The 21,992-nt window shown below is 63.1% G+C and overlaps 1 protein-coding gene across 3 annotated transcripts in view; it reads right to left on the bottom strand.

Moving 5' to 3' along the window:
* Positions 1–21,992, bottom strand: part of LOC142474890 (TBC1 domain family member 20-like) — a 97,898-nt gene that overhangs the window by 62,735 nt on the left and 13,171 nt on the right. For 2 of the 3 annotated variants that reach the window (XM_075581032.1, XM_075581033.1), the window contains exons 2-6: positions 14,798–14,986; positions 11,630–11,710; positions 3,421–3,607; positions 3,200–3,301; positions 1,065–1,206 (exon numbers count right to left, since the gene is read on the bottom strand). In XM_075581032.1, coding sequence (XP_075437147.1) covers positions 1,065–1,206; positions 3,200–3,301; positions 3,421–3,607; positions 11,630–11,710; positions 14,798–14,986 — 701 coding nt within the window. Of the gene's footprint in view, positions 1–1,064; positions 1,207–1,983; positions 2,029–3,199; positions 3,302–3,420; positions 3,608–11,629; positions 11,711–14,797; positions 14,987–21,992 lie in introns of those variants that run through there. The other variant, XM_075581029.1, reaches the window with a different exon arrangement.

Raw genomic sequence — 21,992 nt, 5'->3', positions numbered from 1 at the left:
CGCTGCTAACGACGGTTACACGCGCAGGCGGGCGCGGCCTCGAGACGCGGCCACGAATTACAATTTCATGCAATTAACCGTGTACAATTCCAGCCCCGGCGTGGAATCGAACATGTACTTTACACACACACACACGCGAACATGTACGTTACACACACACGCGAACATGTACGTTACACACACACGCGAACATGTACGTTACACACACGCGAACATGTACGTTACACACACACGCGAACATGTACGTTACACACACACGCGAACATGTACGTTACACACATACGCGAACATGTACGTTACACACACACGCGAACATGTACGTTACACACACACGCGAACATGTACGTTACACACACACGCGAACATGTACGTTACACACACACACGCGAACACGTACGTTACACACACACGCGAACACGCGAACATGTACGTTACACACACACGCGAACATGTACGTTACACACACACACGCGAACACGTACGTTACACACACACGCGAACATGTACGTTACACACACACGCGAACACGCGAACATGTACGTTACACACACACGTGAACATGTACGTTACACACACACGCGAACACGCGAACATGTACGTTACACACACACGCGAACATGTACGTTACACACACACGCGAACACGCGAACATGTACGTTACACGAACACGCGAACATGTACGTTACACACACACGCGAACACGCGAACATGTACGTTACACACACACGCGAACACGCGAACATGTACGTTACACACACACGCGAACACGCGAACATGTACGTTACACACACACGCGAACATGTACGTTACACACACACGCGAACACGCGAACATGTACGTTACACACACACGCGAACACGCGAACATGTACGTTACACACACACGCGAACACGCGAACATGTACATTACACACACACGCGAACATGTACGTTACACACACACGCGAACACGCGAACATGTACGTTACACACACACACACACGCGAACACTGCACACAACCCCCCCCCCCCCCCCATGTACGCTGTACGTGTGCAGTACCGAGCATCTCTCCATACACCACGTACCTGCGCAGCGAAGTATACTGGCATGAGGGGGTGAGACGCCAGGAAGAAGTCGTACAATCGCAGGACGCGCTGATAATTACTGAGCACGTGGCCGTACCACGTAATCAGCCAGCTGAGCGCGAAGATACTGCCCACCTCCGACCTGAGGGGAGAGAGGAGAGGGAGAGGAGAGAGAGGTGTGAGGGGAGGGGGCGGGTTGGGGTGCGAGGGGAGGGGGTGGGTTGGGGTGCGAGGGGAGGGGGTGGGTTGGGGTGTGTGGGAGGGCGGGTTGGGGTCTGTGGGAGGGCGGGTTGGGGTCTGTGGGAGGGCGGGTTGGGGTGTGAGGGGAGGGCGGGTTGGGGTGTGAGGGGAGGGCGGGTTGGGGTGTGAGGGGAGGGCGGGTTGGGGTGTGAGGGGAGGGCGGGTTGGGGTGTGAGGGGAGGGCGGGTTGGGGTGTGAGGGGAGGGCGGGTTGAGGTGTGAGGGGAGGGGGGGTTGGGATGTGAGGGGGGAGAGAGGGGTGTGAGGGGAGGGTGGGTTGGGGTGTGAGGGGAGGGTGGGTTGGGGTGTGAGGGGAGGGTGGGTTGGGGTGTGAGGGGAGGGCGGGTTGGGGTGTGAGGGGAGGGCGGGTTGGGGTGTGAGGGGGGAGAGAGGGGTGTGAGGGGGGAGAGAGGGGTGTGAGGGGAGGGTGGGTTGGAGTGTGGGGGAGGGCGGGTTGGGGTGTGAGGGGAGGGCGGGTTGGGGTGTGAGGGGAGGGCGGGTTGGGGTGTGAGGGGAGGGCGGGTTGGGGTGTGAGGGGAGGGCAGGTTGGGGTGTGAGGGGAGGGCGGGTTGGGGTGTGAGGAGGGAGGGTGGGTTGGGGTGTGAGGGGAGGGCGGGTTGGAGTGTTTGGGGTGTGAGGGGAGGGCGGGTTGGGGTGTGAGGAGGGAGAGGGACCCGTACCGGAGCAGGAAGTCGCACAGCTGAGCGCTCTCGCACTGAATGAGAGAGAGAGGGGTGTGAGGGGGGAGAGAGGGGTGTGAGGGGAGGGTGGGTTGGAGTGTGGGGGAGGGCGGGTTGGGGTGTGAGGGGAGGGCGGGTTGGGGTGTGAGGGGAGGGCGGGTTGGGGTGTGAGGGGAGGGCGGGTTGGGGTGTGAGGGGAGGGCGGGTTGGGGTGTGAGGGGAGGGCGGGTTGGGGTGTGAGGGGAGGGCGGGTTGGGGTGTGAGGAGGGAGGGTGGGTTGGGGTGTGAGGGGAGGGCGGGTTGGAGTGTTTGGGGTGTGAGGGGAGGGCGGGTTGGGGTGTGAGGAGGGAGAGGGACCCGTACCGGAGCAGGAAGTCGCACAGCTGAGCGCTCTCGCACTGAATGAGAGAGAGAGGGGTGTGAGGGGAGGGTGGGTTGGGGTGTGAGGGGAGGGCGGGTTGGGGTGTGAGGGGAGGGCGGGTTGGGGTGTGAGGAGGGAGAGGGACCCGTACCGGAGCAGGAAGTCGTACAGCTGAGCGCTCTCGCACTGTATGAGAGAGAGAGGGGTGTGAGGGGAGGGCGGGTTGGGGTGTGAGGGGAGGGCGGGTTGGGGTGTGAGGGGAGGGGGCGGGTTGGGGTGTGAGGGGAGGGGGCGGGTTGGGGTGTGAGGGGAGGGGGCGGGTTGGGGTGTGAGGGGAGGGCGGGTTGGGGTGTGAGGGGAGGGCGGGTTGGGGTGTGAGGGGAGGGCGGGTTGGGGTGTGGGGGAGGGCGGGATGGGGTGTGAGGGGAGGGGGCGGGTTGGGGTGTGAGGGGAGGGCGGGTTGGGGTGTGAGGGGAGGGCGGGTTGGGGTGTGAGGGGGGAGAGAGGGGTGTGAGGGGAGGGTGGGTTGGAGTGTGGGGGAGGGCGGGTTGGAGTGTGGGGGAGGGCGGGTTGGGGTGTGAGGGGAGGGCGGGTTGGGGTGTGAGGAGGGAGGGTGGGTTGGGGTGTGAGGGGAGGGCGGGTTGGAGTGTTTGGGGTGTGAGGGGAGGGCGGGTTGGGGTGTGAGGAGGGAGAGGGACCCGTACCGGAGCAGGAAGTCGCACAGCTGAGCGCTCTCGCACTAAATGAGAGAGAGAGGGGTGTGAGGGGAGGGTGGGTTGGGGTGTGAGGGGGGAGGGTGGGTTGGGGTGTGAGGGGGGAGGGTGGGTTGGGGTGTGAGGGGGGAGGGACTCGTACCGGAGCAGGAAGTCGCACAGCTGAGCGCTCTCGCACTGTATGAGCGGCATCAGATAATTGAGTGCGTGTTTGGTGCTGTCCATCGTGGGGTCCATGAAGTCCCTGTGTGCACAGCAAGGAGACCCCGTCACACGCCGCTCTGTATAACACCGCAGAGTATCTATACACAGACAATGAACTCGCTGCGCTGTATAGCGGTGCGGAGTATGTGGGAGGGGTACCTGAGGTGATGCATGGAGAGTGTGCAGAGCATGGCGGTGCCGAGTCGGACGCCGGCGGTGAGGAGGAGTGTGACGGCGATGTCGTGGTAACCCTGGTAATAGTGCAGCTCGGGGTGAGAGTGCAGAGCGTAGAGAATCATATCTGCCAGCTGTTCCTGCAACGCAGAGCGCTCCGTATCCCGCATCCCTGCGGAGAGAGACACAGCGCTCCGTATCCAGCACACACACAGCGCTCCGTATTCAGCACACACACAGCGCTCCGTATCCCGCATCCCTGCGGAGAGAGACACAGCGCTCCGTATCCAGCACACACACAGCGCTCCGTATCCCGCATCCCTGCGGAGAGAGACACAGCGCTCCGTATTCAGCACACACAAAGCGCTCCGTATCCAGCACAGACACACAGCGCTCCGTATTCAGCGCAAACAGCGCTCCGTATCCAGCACACACACAGCGCTCCGTATCCAGGAGACAAACAGCGCTCCGTATCCAGCACACACACAGCGCTCCGTATCCAGCACACACACACACACAGCGCTCCGTATCCCGCATCCCTGCGGAGAGAGACACAGCGCTCCGAATCCAGCACACACACAGCGCTCCGTATCCAGCACACACACACACACAGCGCTCCGTATCCCGCATCCCTGCGGAGAGAGACACAGCGCTCCGTATCCAGCACACACAAAGCGCTCCGGATCCAGCACACACAGCGCTCCGTATCCAGCACACACACACAGCGCTCCGTATCCAGCACACACACACACAGCGCTCCGCATCCCGCATCCCTGCGGAGAGAGACACAGCGCTCCGTATCCAGCACAGACACAAAGCGCTCCGTATCCAGCACACACACACAGCGCTCCGTATCCAGCACAGACACACAGCGCTCCGTATACAGCACACACACACAGCGCTCCGTATCCAGCACACACACACACACACAGCGCTCCGTATCCAGCACACACAGCGCTCCGTATCCAGCGCACACACACACAGCGCTCCGTATCCAGCACAGACACACAGCGCTCCGTATCCAGCACACACACAGCGCTCCGTATCCAGCACACACACAGCGCTCCGTATCCAGCACACACACAGCGCTCCGTATCCAGCACACACAGCGCTCCGTATCCAGCACACACACACAGCGCTCCGTATCCAGCACACACACAGCGCTCCGTATCCCGCATCCCTGCGGAGAGAGACACAGCGCTCCGTATCCAGCACAGACACAAAGCGCTCCGTATCCAGCACACACAGCGCTCCGTATCCAGCACAGACACACAGCGCTCCGTATCCAGCACACACACACAGCGCTCCGTATCCAGCACAGACACACAGCGCTACGTATCCAGCACACACACACAGCGCTCCGTATCCCGCATCCCTGCGGAGAGAGACACAGCGCTCCGTATCCAGCACACACAAAGCGCTCCGTATCCAGCACACACAGCGCTCCGTATCCAGCACACACACACACAGCGCTCCGTATCCAGCACACACACACACACAGCGCTCCGCATCCCGCATCCCTGCGGAGAGAGACACAGCGCTCCGTATCCAGCACAGACACAAAGCGCTCCGTATCCAGCACACACACACAGCGCTCCGTATCCAGCACAGACACACAGCGCTCCGTATACAGCACACACACACAGCGCTCCGTATCCAGCACACACACAGCGCTCCGTATCCAGCACACACACACACACACAGCGCTCCGTATCCAGCACACACAGCGCTCCGTATCCAGCGCACACACACACAGCGCTCCGTATCCAGCACAGACACACAGCGCTCCGTATCCAGCACACACACAGCGCTCCGTATCCAGCACACACACAGCGCTCCGTATCCAGCACACACACAGCGCTCCGTATCCAGCACACACACAGCGCTCCGTATCCAGCACACACAGCGCTCCGTATCCAGCACACACACACACAGCACTCCGTATCCAGCACACACAGCGCTCCGTATCCAGCGCACACACACAGCGCTCCGTATCCAGCGCACACACAGCGCTCCGTATCCAGCACACACACACAGCGCTCCGTATCCAGCGCGCACACACAGCGCTCCGTATCCAGCACACACACAGCGCTCCGTATTCAGCGCAAACAGCGCTCCGTATCCAGCACACACACAGCGCTCCGTATCCAGCGCACACACACACAGCGCTCCGTATCCAGCACAGACACAGCGCTCCGTATCCAACACACACACACACACACACACACACACACACACAGCGCTCCGTATCCAGCACACACACAGCGCTCCGTATCCAACACACACACACACACACACACACACACACACACACACACACACACACACACAGCGCTCCGTATCCAGCGCGCACACACACACACACACACACACACACACACACACACAGCGCTCCGTATCCAGCGCACACACACACACACACACACACACAGCGCTCCGTATCCAGCGCACACACACACACACACACACACACACACACACACACACACACACAGCGCTCCGTATCCCGCATCCCTGCGGAGAGAGACACAGCGCTCCGTATTCAGCGCAAACAGCGCTCCTTATCCAGCACACACACAGCGCTCCGTATCCAGCGCACACACACACACACAGCGCTCCGTATCCAGCACACACACAGCGCTCCGTATCCAGCGCACACACACACACACAGCGCTCCGTATCCAGCACACACACACACAGCGCTCCGTATCCAGCGCACACACACAGCGCTCCGTATCCAGCGCACACACACACAGCGCTCCGTATCCAGCACACACACACACAGCGCTCCGTATCCAGCGCACACACACAGCGCTCTGTATCCAGCACACACACACACAGCGCTCCGTATCCAGCACACACACACAGCGCTCCGTATCCAGCGCACACACACAGCGCTCCGTATCCAGCGCACACACACAGCGCTCCGTATCCCGCATCCCTGCGGAGAGAGACACAGCGCTCCGTATCCAGCACACACACAGCGCTCCGTATCCCGCATCCCTGCGGAGAGAGACACAGCGCTCCGTATTCAGCACACACAAAGCGCTCCGTATCCAGCACAGACACACAGCGCTCCGTATTCAGCGCAAACAGCGCTCCGTATCCAGCACACACACAGCGCTCCGTATCCAGGAGACAAACAGCGCTCCGTATCCAGCACACACACAGCGCTCCGTATCCAGCACACACACACACACAGCGCTCCGTATCCCGCATCCCTGCGGAGAGAGACACAGCGCTCCGAATCCAGCACACACACAGCGCTCCGTATCCCGCATCCCTGCGGAGAGAGACACAGCGCTCCGTATCCAGCACACACAAAGCGCTCCGGATCCAGCACACACAGCGCTCCGTATCCAGCACACACACACAGCGCTCCGTATCCAGCACACACACACACAGCGCTCCGCATCCCGCATCCCTGCGGAGAGAGACACAGCGCTCCGTATCCAGCACAGACACAAAGCGCTCCGTATCCAGCACACACACACAGCGCTCCGTATCCAGCACAGACACACAGCGCTCCGTATACAGCACACACACACAGCGCTCCGTATCCAGCACACACACACACACACAGCGCTCCGTATCCAGCACACACAGCGCTCCGTATCCAGCGCACACACACACAGCGCTCCGTATCCAGCACAGACACACAGCGCTCCGTATCCAGCACACACACAGCGCTCCGTATCCAGCACACACACAGCGCTCCGTATCCAGCACACACACAGCGCTCCGTATCCAGCACACACAGCGCTCCGTATCCAGCACACACACACAGCGCTCCGTATCCAGCACACACACACAGCGCTCCGTATCCCGCATCCCTGCGGAGAGAGACACAGCGCTCCGTATCCAGCACAGACACAAAGCGCTCCGTATCCAGCACACACAGCGCTCCGTATCCAGCACAGACACACAGCGCTCCGTATCCAGCACACACACACAGCGCTCCGTATCCAGCACAGACACACAGCGCTACGTATCCAGCACACACACACAGCGCTCCGTATCCCGCATCCCTGCGGAGAGAGACACAGCGCTCCGTATCCAGCACACACAAAGCGCTCCGTATCCAGCACACACAGCGCTCCGTATCCAGCACACACACACAGCCCTCCGTATCCAGCACACACACACACACAGCGCTCCGCATCCCGCATCCCTGCGGAGAGAGACACAGCGCTCCGTATCCAGCACAGACACAAAGCGCTCCGTATCCAGCACACACACACAGCGCTCCGTATCCAGCACAGACACACAGCGCTCCGTATACAGCACACACACACAGCGCTCCGTATCCAGCACACACACAGCGCTCCGTATCCAGCACACACACACACACACAGCGCTCCGTATCCAGCACACACAGCGCTCCGTATCCAGCGCACACACACACAGCGCTCCGTATCCAGCACAGACACACAGCGCTCCGTATCCAGCACACACACAGCGCTCCGTATCCAGCACACACACAGCGCTCCGTATCCAGCACACACACAGCGCTCCGTATCCAGCACACACACAGCGCTCCGTATCCAGCACACACAGCGCTCCGTATCCAGCACACACATACAGCACTCCGTATCCAGCACACACAGCGCTCCGTATCCAGCGCACACACACAGCGCTCCGTATCCAGCGCACACACAGCGCTCCGTATCCAGCACACACACACAGCGCTCCGTATCCAGCGCGCACACACAGCGCTCCGTATCCAGCACACACACAGCGCTCCGTATTCAGCGCAAACAGCGCTCCGTATCCAGCACACACACAGCGCTCCGTATCCAGCGCACACACACACAGCGCTCCGTATCCAGCACAGACACAGCGCTCCGTATCCAACACACACACACACACACACACACACACACACAGCGCTCCGTATCCAGCACACACACAGCGCTCCGTATCCAACACACACACACACACACACACACACACACACACACAGCGCTCCGTATCCAGCGCACACACACACACACACACACACACACACACACACACACACACACACACACACACACAGCGCTCCGTATCCAGCGCACACACACACACACACACACACACAGCGCTCCGTATCCAGCGCACACACACACACACACACACACACACACACACAGCGCTCCGTATCCCGCATCCCTGCGGAGAGAGACACAGCGCTCCGTATTCAGCGCAAACAGCGCTCCTTATCCAGCACACACACAGCGCTCCGTATCCAGCGCACACACACACACACAGCGCTCCGTATCCAGCACACACACAGCGCTCCGTATCCAGCGCACACACACACACACAGCGCTCCGTATCCAGCACACACACACACAGCGCTCCGTATCCAGCGCACACACACAGCGCTCCGTATCCAGCGCACACACACACAGCGCTCCGTATCCAGCACACACACACACAGCGCTCCGTATCCAGCGCACACACACAGCGCTCTGTATCCAGCACACACACACACAGCGCTCCGTATCCAGCACACACACACAGCGCTCCGTATCCAGCGCACACACACAGCGCTCCGTATCCAGCGCACACACACACAGCGCTCTGTATCCAGCGCACACACACACAGCGCTCCGTATCCAGCGCACACACACAGCGCTCTGTATCCAGCACACACACACAGCGCTCCGTATTCAGCGCAAACAGCGCTCCTTATCCAGCACACACACAGCGCTCCGTATCCAGCACACACGCACACAGCGCTCCGTATCCAGCGCACACACACAGCGCTCCGTATCCAGCACACACACAGCGCTCCGTATCCAGCACACACACACAGCGCTCCGTATCCAGCACACACACACAGCGCTCCGTATCCAGCACACACACACAGCGCTCCGTATCCAGCACACACACACAGAGCGCTCCGTATCCAGCGCACACACACAGCGCTCCGTATCCAGCACACACACACAGCGCTCCGTATCCAGCGCACACACACAGAGCGCTCCGTATCCAGCGCACACACACAGCGCTCCGTATCCAGCACACACACACACAGCGCTCCGTATCCAGCACACACACACACAGCGCTCCGTATCCAGCACACACAGAGCGCTCCGTATCCAGCACACACACACAGCGCTCCGTATCCAGCACACACACACACAGCGCTCCGTATCCAGCACACACACACACACACACACACAGCGCTCCGTATCCAGCGCACACACACAGCGCTCCGTATCCAGCACACACACACACAGCGCTCCGTATCCAGCACACACACACACAGCGCTCCGTATCCAGCACACACACACACAGCGCTCCGTATCCAGCACACACACACAGAGCGCTCCGTATCCAGCACACACACACAGCGCTCCGTATCCAGCACACACACACACAGCGCTCCGTATCCAGCACACACACACAGCGCTCCGTATCCAGCACACACACAGCGTTCCGTATCCAGCACACACACAGCGCTCCGTATCCAGCACACACACACAGCGCTCCGTATCCAGCGCACACACACACAGCGCTCCGTATCCAGCACACACACAGAGCTCCGTATCCAGCGCACACACACAGCGCTCCGTATCCAGCACACACACACACAGCGCTCCGTATCCAGCACACACACACAGCGCTCCATATCCAGCACACACACACAGAGCGCTCCGTATCCAGCACACACACACACAGCGCTCCGTATCCAGCACACACACACACAGCGCTCCGTATCCAGCACACACACACACAGCGCTCCGTATCCAGCACACACACAGAGCTCCGTATCCAGCACACACACACAGCTCCGTATCCAGCACAGACACACACACACAGCGCTCCGTATCCAGCGCACACACGCAGCGCTCCTATCCAGCGCACACACACACAGCGCTCCGTATCCAGCACACACACAGCGCTCCGTATCCAGCGCACACACACAGCGCTCCGTATCCAGCGCACACACACAGAGCGCTCCGTATCCAGCGCACACACACAGCGCTCCGTATCCAGCACACACACACAGAGCGCTCCGTATCCAGCGCACACACACAGCGCTCCGTATCCAGCACACACACACAGCGCTCCGTATCCAGCACACACACAGCGCTCCGTATCCAGCACACACACAGCGCTCCGTATCCAGCACACACACAGCGCTCCGTATCCAGCACACACACAGCGCTCCGTATCCAGCACACACATACCACAGCGCTCCGTATCCAGCATACACACACACACAGCGCTCCGTATCCAGCACACACACACACAGAGCGCTCCGTATCCAGCGCACACACACAGCGCTCCGTATCCAGCACACACACACACAGCGCTCCGTATCCAGCACACACACACAGAGCGCTCCGTATCCAGCGCACACACACACAGCGCTCCGTATCCAGCCGCACACACACAGCGCTCCGTATCCAGCACACACACACACACACACAGCGCTCCGTATCCAGCACACACACACACACACAGCGCTCCGTATCCAGCACACACACACAGAGCGCTCCGTATCCAGCACACACACACAGCGCTCCGTATCCAGCACACACACACACAGCGCTCCCGTATCCAGCACACACACACACACACAGCGCTCCGTATCCAGCACACACACACAGAGCGCTCCGTATCCAGCACACACACACAGCGCTCCGTATCCAGCACACACACACACAGCGCTCCGTATCCAGCGCACACACACACAGCGCTCCGTATCCAGCGCACACACGCAGCGCTCCTATCCAGCGCACACACACACAGCGCTCCGTATCCAGCACACACACAGCGCTCCGTATCCAGCGCACACACACAGCGCTCCGTATCCAGCACACACATAGCGCTCCGTATCCAGCACACACATAGCGCTCCGTATCCAGCACACACACAGAGCTCCGTATCCAGCGCACACACACAGCGCTCCGTATCCAGCACACACACACACACAGCGCTCCGTATCCAGCGCACACACACAGCGCTCCGTATCCAGCACACACACAGCGCTCCGTATCCAGCACACACACACACAGCGCTCCGTATCCAGCACACACACACACACACAGACAGAACGCCCCCCACGCTCTGCGATCCACCCTCCTACACATGCAGATCTCTGCACCCCACATATTTACACAAGCAGTGCTCTCTGCACCCACACGCTTGTACAGCGTCACAGTGGTACTCAACACTGATATACAGAGGCGCTCGGTACCTGCAGGGAAGCGTCTGAGGGAGCGTCTGACGTCCATCTGAACCTGATTATAATCCCTGTGATGGTAACGGATTCCGGGACCTGAAACAGAGCAAGGACCACGTGTCACTGTGTCACCGGGGGGGGGGGGGGGAGGGGGACAGGCGGCGCATGTCATCGGGGGGGAGGGACGGGCAGCGTGTGTCACCGGGGGGGAGGGGACAGGAGGCGCATGTCACAGAAGGGAGGGACGGGCAGCGTGTGTCACCGTGTCACCGGGGGGGAGGGGACAGGCGGCGCATGTCACCGGGGGGGGAGGGACTGGCAGCGTGTGTCACCATGTCACCGGGGGGAGGGACGGGCAGCGTGTGTCACCGTGTCACCGGGGGGGAGGGGACAGGCGGCGCATGTCACCGGGGGGGGGGAGGGACTGGCAGCGTGTGTCACCGGGGGGAGGGACAGGCGGCGCATGTCACCGGGGGGGAGGGACTGGCAGCGTGTGTCACCATGTCACCGTGGGGGAGGGACGGGCAGCGTGTGTCACCGTGTCCCCAGGGGGGACGGACGGGCGGCGTGTTTCACCGTGTCCCCAGGGGGGAGGGATGGGCGGCGCATGTCACCGGGGGGGGGGAGGGACGGGCAGCGTGTGTCACCGTGTCCCCGGGGGAGAGGGACGGGTGGCGCATGTCACCGGGGGGGAGGGACGGGCAGCGTGTGTCACCGTGTCCCCGGGGGGGAGGGACGGGCAGCGCATGTCACCGGGGGGAGGGACGGGCAGCGTGTGTCACCGTGTCCCCGGGGCGGGAGGGACGGGCAGCGTGTGTCACCGTGTCCCCAGGGGGGAGGGACGGGCGGCGTGTTTCACCGTGTCCCCAGGGGGGAGGGACGGGCAGCGTGTGTCACCGTGTCCTGGGGAGGGACGGGCAGCGTGTGTCACCGTGTCCCCGGGGGGGAGGGACGGGCAGCGTGTGTCACCGTGTCCCCGGGGGGGGAGGGACGGGCAGCGTGTGTCACCGTGTCCTGGGGGAGGGACGGGCGGCGTGTTTCACCGTGTCCCCAGGGGGGAGGGACGGGCGGCGCATGTCACCGGGGGGAGGGACGGGCAGCGTGTGTCACCGTGTCCCAGGGGGGGAGGGACGGGCAGCGTGTGTCACCGTGTCCCAGGGGGGGAGGGACGGGCAGCGTGTGTCACCGTGTCCCCGGGGGGAGGGACTGGCGGCGTGTGTCACCGGGGGGGGGGGGGAGGGACGGGCAGCGTGTGTCACTGTGTCCCCGGGGGGAGGGACGGGCGGCGCATGTCACCGGGGGGGAGGGACGGGCAGAGTGTCACCGTGTCCCCGGGGGGGAGGGACAGGCGGCGCATGTCACCGGGGGGGGGGGGGGAGGGACGGGCAGCGTGTGTCACCGTGTCCCCGGGGGGGAGGGACGGGCGGCGCATGTCACCGGGGGGGAGGGACGGGCAGAGTGTCACCGTGTCCCCGGGGGGGAGGGACGGGCAGCGTGTGTCACCGTGTCCCCGGGGGGGGAGGGACGGGCAGCGTGTGTCACCGTGTCCCCGGGGGGGGGAGGGACGGGCAGCGTGTGTCACCGTGTCCCCGGGGGGGGAGGGACGGGCAGCGTGTGTCACCGTGTCCCCGGGGGGGGAGGGACGGGCAGCGTGTGTCACCGTGTCCCCGGGGGGGGAGGGACCGGCCAGCGTGTGTCACCGTGTCCCCGGGGGGGAGGGACGGGCGGCGCATGTCACCGGGGGGGAGGGACGGGCAGAGTGTCACCGTGTCCCCGGGGGGAGGGACTGGCGGCGTGTATCACCGGGGGGGGGGGGAGGGACGGGCAGCGTGTCACCGTGTCCCGGGGGGGGGAGGGACGGGCGGCGCATGTCACCGGGGGGGAGGGACGGGCAGCGTGTCACCGTGTCCCCGGGGGGGAGGGACTGGCGGCGTGTGTCACCGCGGGGGGGGGGGGGGGGAGGGGAGGGATGGGCAGCGTGTCACAGTGTCCCCGGGGGGGAGGGACGGGCGGCGTGTGTCACCGTGTCACCAGGGGGAAGGAGGGACGGGCGGCGTGTGTCACTGTACGAGGGGGGAGAGGGCAGGCTGTACGTGTCACCCTGTGGGGGGGGGGGGGGCACGTCTCACCCTACAGACTGGGGGAGGGGGGAGAGGATGATCATTGCGTGAGCTGTAATCTCCCGGCGTTACCTGGTTTGGGGGGCCCTGGCGTTACCTGGTTTGGGGGGCCCTGGCGTTACCTGGTTTGGGGGGCCCTGGCGTTACCTGGTTTGGGGGGCCCTGGCGTTACCTGGTTTGGGGGGCCCTGGCGTTACCTGGTTTATTGGGCCCTGGCGTTACCTGGTTTGGGGGGCCCTGGCGTTACCTGGTTTGGGGGGCCCTGGCGTTACCTGGTTTGGGGGGCCCTGGCGTTACCTGGTTTGGGGGGCCCTGGCGTTACCTGGTTTGGGGGGCCCTGGCGTTACCTGGTTTGGGGGGCCCTGGCGTTACCTGGTTTGGGGTGGCCCTGGCGTTACCTGGTTTGGGGTGGCCCTGGCGTTACCTGGTTTGGGGGGCCCTGGCGTTACCTGGTTTGGGGGGCCCTGGCGTTACCTGGTTTGGGGGGCCCTGGCGTTACCTGGTTTGGGGGGCCCTGGCGTTACCTGGTTTGGGGGGGCCCTGGCGTTACCTGGTTTGGGGGGGCCCTGGCGTTACCTGGTTTGGGGGGGCCCTGGCGTTACCTGGTTTGGGGGGCCCTGGCGTTACCTGGTTTGGGGGGCCCTGGCGTTACCTGGTTTGGGGGGCCCTGGCATTACCTGGTTTGGGGGGCCCTGGCGTTACCTGGTTTGGGGGGCCCTGGCGTTACCTGGTTTGGGGGGGCCCTGGCGTTACCTGGTTTGGGGGGGCCCTGGCATTACCTGGTTTGGGGGGCCCTGGCATTACCTGGTTTGGGGGGCCCTGGCGTTACCTGGTTTGGGGGGCCCTGGCGTTACCTGGTTTGGGGGGGCCCTGGCGTTACCTGGTTTGGGGGGGCCCTGGCGTTACCTGGTTTGGGGGGGGCCCTGGCATTACCTGGTTTGGGGGGCCCTGGCATTACCTGGTTTGGGGGGGCCCTGGCGTTACCTGGTTTGGGGGGGGCCCTGGCGTTACCTGGTTTGGGGGGGCCCTGGCGTTACCTGGTTTGGGGGGGCCCTGGCGTTACCTGGTTTGGGGGGCAGGCAGAAGACGTTGACATTGAGCAGTTTGGGCCACGCCTTCCTGCGGATCTCCTGGCTCAGGAGACCCCCCTCACTCACCGCGGCCCCCCTCAGCGCCTGCATATTCACCGGGTCAGAGGTCAGGGCTGCGTGGATCTGCAACGCCTTCTGCTTCCGCCAAGACACCTCCCGCTCTGCAACGCCACCCAGAGGAGACCACGTGTTACCCAGGAACGCAAGACACCCCCCGCTCTGCAACGCCACCCAGAGGAGACCACGTGTCACCCAGGAACACAAGACACCCCCCCCACCCCCGCCCTGCAACGCCACCCAGAGACCACGTGTTACCCAGGAACACAAGACACCCCCCGCTCTGCGATGCCACCCAGAGGAGACTACGTGTTACCCAGGAACGCAAGACACCCCCCGCTCTGCAACGCCACCCAGAGGAGACCACGTGTCACCCAGGAACGCAAGACACCCCCCGCTCTGCAACGCCACCCAGAGGAGACCACGTGTTACCCAGGAACACAAGACACCCCCCGCTCTACAACGCCACCCAGAGGAGACCACGTGTCACCCAGGAACACAAGACACCTCCCGCTCTGCAACGCCACCCAGAGGAGACCACGTGTCACCCAGGAACGCAAGACACCCCCCGCTCTGCGACGCCACCCAGAGGAGACCACGTGTTACCCAGGAACACAAGACACCCCCCGCTCTGCAACGCCACCCAGAGGAGACCACGTGTCACCCAGGAACACAAGACACCCCCCGCCCTGCAACGCCACCCAGAGGAGACCACGTGTTACCCAGGAACACAAGACACCTCCCGCTCTGCAACGCCACCCAGAGGAGACCACGTGTTACCCAGGAACGCAAGACACCCCCCGCTCTGCAACGCCACCCAGAGGAGACCACGTGTTACCCAGGAACACAAGACACCCCCCGCTCTGCAACGCCACCCAGAGGAGACCACGTGTTACCCAGGAACGCAAGACACCCCCCGCTCTGCAACGCCACCCAGAGGAGACCACGTGTTACCCAGGAACACAAGACACCCCCCGCTCTGCAACGCCACCCAGAGGAGACCACGTGTTACCCAGGAACACAAGACACCCCCCGCTCTGCAACGCCACCCAGAGGAGACCACGTGTCACCCAGGAACACAAGACACCCCCCGCTCTGCAACGCCACCCAGAGGAGACCACGTGTCACCCAGGAACACAAGACACCCCCCGCTCTGCGACGCCACCCAGAGGAGACCACGTGTTACCCAGGAACACAAGACACCCCTCGCTCTGCAACGCCACCCAGAGGAGACCACGTGTCACCCAGGAACACAAGACACCCCCCGCCCTGCAACGCCACCCAGAGGAGACCACGTGTTACCCAGGAACACAAGACACCCCCCGCTCTGCAACGCCACCCAGAGGAGACCACGTGTTACCCAGGAACGCAAGACACCCCCCGCCCTGCAACGCCACCCAGAGGAGACCACGTGTTACCCAGGAACGCAAGACACCCCCCGCTCTGCAACGCCACCCAGAGGAGACCACGTGTTACCCAGGAACGCAAGACACCCCCCGCCCTGCAACGCCACCCAGAGGAGACCACGTGTTACCCAGGAACACAAGACACCCCCCGCTCTGCAACGCCACCCAGAGGAGACCACGTGTTACCCAGGAACACAAGACACCCCCCGCTCTGCAACGCCACCCAGAGGAGACCACGTGTTACCCAGGAACACAAGACACCTCCCCGCTCTGCAACGCCACCCAGAGGAGACCACGTGTTACCCAGGAACGCAAGACACCCCCCGCTCTGCGACGCCACCCAGAGGAGACCACGTGTTACCCAGGAACACAAGACACCTCCCCGCTCTGCAACGCCACCCAGAGGAGACCACGTGTCACCCAGGAACACAAGACACCCCCCGCTCTGCGACGCCACCCAGAGGAGACCACGTGTTACCCAGGAACACAAGACACCTCCCCGCTCTGCGACGCCACCCAGAGGAGACCACGTGTTACCCAGGAACACAAGACACCCCCCGCTCTGCAACGCCACCCAGAGGAGACCACGTGTTACCCAGGAACGCAAGACACCTCCCGCTCTGCAACGCCACCCAGAGGAGACCACGTGTTACCCAGGAACACAAGACACCTCCCCGCTCTGCGACGCCACCCAGAGGAGACCACGTGTTACCCAGGAACACAAGACACCCCCCGCTCTGCAACGCCACCCAGAGGAGACCACGTGTCACCCAGGAACACAAGACACCTCCCGCTCTGCAACGCCACCCAGAGGAGACCACGTGTTACCCAGGAACACAAGACACCTCCCCGCTCTGCGACGCCACCCAGAGGAGACCACGTGTTACCCAGGAACACAAGACACCCCCCGCTCTCCAACGCCACCCAGAGGAGACCACGTGTCACCCAGGAACACAAGACACCTCCCGCTCTGCAACGCCACCCAGAGGAGGCCACGTGTTACCCAGGAACACAAGACACCCCCCGCTCTGCAACGCCACCCAGAGGAGACCACGTGTTACCCAGGAACACAAGACACCCCCCGCTCTGCAACGCCACCCAGAGGAGACCACGTGTCACCCAGGAACACAAGACACCTCCCGCTCTGCAACGCCACCCAGAGGAGACCACGTGTCACCCAGGAACGCAAGACACCCCCCGCTCTGCGACGCCACCCAGAGGAGACCACGTGTTACCCAGGAACACAAGACACCCCCCGCTCTGCAACGCCACCCAGAGGAGACCACGTGTCACCCAGGAACACAAGACACCCCCCGCCCTGCAACGCCACCCAGAGGAGACCACGTGTTACCCAGGAACACAAGACACCTCCCGCTCTGCAACGCCACCCAGAGGAGACCACGTGTTACCCAGAAACGCAAGACACCCCCCGCTCTGCAACGCCACCCAGAGGAGACCACGTGTTACCCAGGAACACAAGACACCCCCCGCTCTGCAACGCCACCCAGAGGAGACCACGTGTTACCCAGGAACGCAAGACACCCCCCGCTCTGCAACGCCACCCAGAGGAGACCACGTGTTACCCAGGAACACAAGACACCCCCCGCTCTGCAACGCCACCCAGAGGAGACCACGTGTTACCCAGGAACACAAGACACCCCCCGCTCTGCAACGCCACCCAGAGGAGACCACGTGTCACCCAGGAACACAAGACACCCCCCGCTCTGCAACGCCACCCAGAGGAGACCACGTGTTACCCAGGAAAGCAAGACACCCCCCGCCCTGCAACGCCACCCAGAGGAGACCACGTGTCACCCAGGAACACAAGACACCCCCCGCTCTGCGACGCCACCCAGAGGAGACCACGTGTTACCCAGGAACACAAGACACCCCCCCACCCTGCAACGCCACCCAGAGGAGACCACGTCTTACCCAGGAACACAAGACACCCCCCGCTCTGCAACGCCACCCAGAGGAGACCACGTGTCACCCAGGAACACAAGACACCCCCGCCCTGCAACGCCACCCAGAGGAGACCACGTGTTACCCAGGAACACAAGACACCCCCCGCTCTGCAAAGCCACCCAGAGGAGACCACGTGTTACCCAGGAACACAAGACACCCCCCGCCCTGCAACGCCACCCAGAGGAGACCACGTGTTACCCAGGAACGCAAGACACCCCCCGCTCTGCAACGCCACCCAGAGGAGACCACGTGTTACCCAGGAACGCAAGACACCCCCCGCCCTGCAACGCCACCCAGAGGAGACCACGTGTTACCCAGGAACACAAGACACCCCCCGCTCTGCAACGCCACCCAGAGGAGACCACGTGTTACCCAGGAACACAAGACACCTCCCCGCTCTGCAACGCCACCCAGAGGAGACCACGTGTTACCCAGGAACGCAAGACACCCCCCGCTCTGCGACGCCACCCAGAGGAGACCACGTGTTACCCAGGAACACAAGACACCTCCCCGCTCTGCAACGCCACCCAGAGGAGACCACGTGTTACCCAGGAACGCAAGACACCCCCCGCTCTGCAACGCCACCCAGAGGAGACCACGTGTCACCCAGGAACACAAGACACCCCCCGCTCTGCGACGCCACCCAGAGGAGACCACGTGTTACCCAGGAACACAAGACACCTCCCCGCCCTGCAACGCCACCCAGAGGAGACCACGTGTTACCCAGGAACGCAAGACACCCCCCAACCCCGCCCTGCAACGCCACCCAGAGACCACGTGTTACCCAGGAACACAAGACACCCCCCGCCCTGCGACGCCACCCAGAGGAGACCACGTGTCACCCAGGAACGCAAGACACCTCCCGCTCTGCGACGCCACCCAGAGGAGACCACGTGTCACCCAGGAACACAAGACACCCCCCGCCCTGCAATGCCACCCAGAGGAGACAACGTGTCACCCAGGAACACAAGACACCCCCCGCTCTGCGACGCCACCCAGAGGAGACCACGTGTTACCCAGGAACACAAGACACCTCCCGCTCTGCGACGCCACCCAGAGGAGACCACGTGTTACCCAGGAACGCAAGACACCCCCCCACCCCCGCCCTGCAACGCCACCCAGAGGAGACCACGTGTTACCCAGGAACGCAAGACACCCCCCCACCCCCGCTCTGCGACGCCACCCAGAGGAGACCACGTGTTACCCAGGAACGCAAGACACCCCCCGCTCTGCAACGCCACCCAGAGGAGACCACGTGTCACCCAGGAACACAAGACACCCCCCGCTCTGCAACGCCACCCAGAGGAGACCACGTGTCACCCAGGAACACAAGACACCCCCTGCTCTGCAACGCCACCCAGAGGAGACCACGTGTTACCCAGGAACGCAAGACACCCCCCGCTCTGCAACGCCACCCAGAGGAGACCACGTGTTACCCAGGAACACAAGACACCCCCCGCTCTGCAATGCCACCCAGAGGAGACCACGTGTCACCCAGGAACGCAAGACACCCCCCGCTCTGCAACGCCACCCAGAGGAGACCACGTGTCACCCAGGAACACAAGACACCTCCCGCTCTGCAACGCCACCCAGAGGAGACCACGTGTCACCCAGGAACACAAGACACCCCCCGCTCTGCAACGCCACCCAGAGGAGACCACGTGTTACCCAGGAACACAAGACACCCCCCGCTCTGCAACGCCACCCAGAGGAGACCACGTGTCACCCAGGAACACAAGACACCTCCCGCTCTGCAACGCCACCCAGAGGAGACCACGTGTCACCCAGGAACACAAGACACCCCCCGCTCTGCAACGCCACCCAGAGGAGACCACGTGTTACCCAGGAACACAAGACACCCCCCGCCCTGCAACGCCACCCAGAGGAGACCACGTGTTACCCAGGAACACAAGACACCCCCCGCCCTGCAACGCCACCCAGAGGAGACCACGTGTCACCCAGGAACACAAGACACCCCCCCACCCCCGCTCTGCAACGCCACCCAGAGGAGACCACGTGTTACCCAGGAACGCAAGACACCCCCCGCTCTGCAACACCACCCAGAGGAGACCACGTGTTACCCAGGAACACAAGACACCCCCCGCTCTGCAACGCCACCCAGAGGAGACCACGTGTCACCCAGGAACACAAGACACCCCCCGCTCTGCAACGCCACCCAGAGGAGACCACGTGTTACCCAGGAACACAAGACACCCCCCGCTCTGCAACGCCACCCAGAGGAGACCACGTGTTACCCAGGATCACAAGACACCCCCCGCTCTGCAACGCCACCCAGAGGAGACCACGTGTCACCCAGGAACGCAAGACACCCCCCGCTCTGCAACGCCACCCAGAGGAGACCACGTGTTACCCAGGAACGCAAGACACCCCCCGCTCTGCAACGCCACCCAGAGGAGACCACGTGTTACCCAGGAACACAAGACACCCCCCGCCCTGCAACGCCACCCAGAGGAGACCACGTGTTACCCAGGAACACAAGACACCCCCCGCCCTGCAACGCCACCCAGAGGAGACCACGTGTTACCCAGGAACGCAAGACACCCCCCGCTCTGCAACGCCACCCAGAGGAGACCACGTGTTACCCAGGAACGCAAGACACCCCCCGCCCTGCAACGCCACCCAGAGGAGACCACGTGTTACCCAGGAACACAAGACACCCCCCGCTCTGCAACGCCACCCAGAGGAGACCACGTGTTACCCAGGAACACAAGACACCTCCCCGCTCTGCAACGCCACCCAGAGGAGACCACGTGTTACCCAGGAACGCAAGACACCCCCCGCTCTGCGACGCCACCCAGAGGAGACCACGTGTTACCCAGGAACACAAGACACCTCCCCGCTCTGCAACGCCACCCAGAGGAGACCACGTGTTACCCAGGAACGCAAGACACCCCCCGCTCTGCAACGCCACCCAGAGGAGACCACGTGTCACCCAGGAACACAAGACACCCCCCGCTCTGCGACGCCACCCAGAGGAGACCACGTGTTACCCAGGAACACAAGACACCTCCCCGCCCTGCAACGCCACCCAGAGGAGACCACGTGTTACCCAGGAACGCAAGACACCCCCCAACCCCGCCCTGCAACGCCACCCAGAGACCACGTGTTACCCAGGAACACAAGACACCCCCCGCCCTGCGACGCCACCCAGAGGAGACCACGTGTCACCCAGGAACGCAAGACACCTCCCGCTCTGCGACGCCACCCAGAGGAGACCACGTGTCACCCAGGAACACAAGACACCCCCCGCCCTGCAACGCCACCCAGAGGAGACAACGTGTCACCCAGGAACACAAGACACCCCCCGCTCTGCGACGCCACCCAGAGGAGACCACGTGTTACCCAGGAACACAAGACACCTCCCGCTCTGCGACGCCACCCAGAGGAGACCACGTGTTACCCAGGAACGCAAGACACCCCCCCACCCCCGCCCTGCAACGCCACCCAGAGGAGACCACGTGTTACCCAGGAACGCAAGACACCCCCCCACCCCCGCTCTGCGACGCCACCCAGAGGAGACCACGTGTTACCCAGGAACGCAAGACACCCCCCGCTCTGCAACGCCACCCAGAGGAGACCACGTGTCACCCAGGAACACAAGACACCCCCCGCTCTGCAACGCCACCCAGAGGAGACCACGTGTCACCCAGGAACACAAGACACCCCCTGCTCTGCAACGCCACCCAGAGGAGACCACGTGTTACCCAGGAACGCAAGA

The sequence above is a fragment of the Ascaphus truei genome, unplaced genomic scaffold (assembly GCF_040206685.1).
Source record: "Ascaphus truei isolate aAscTru1 unplaced genomic scaffold, aAscTru1.hap1 HAP1_SCAFFOLD_1009, whole genome shotgun sequence".
NCBI lineage: Eukaryota > Metazoa > Chordata > Amphibia > Anura > Ascaphidae > Ascaphus > Ascaphus truei.
Note: the sequence above shows the minus strand (reverse complement) of the source record. Positions and strands in the feature narration are given on the sequence as shown.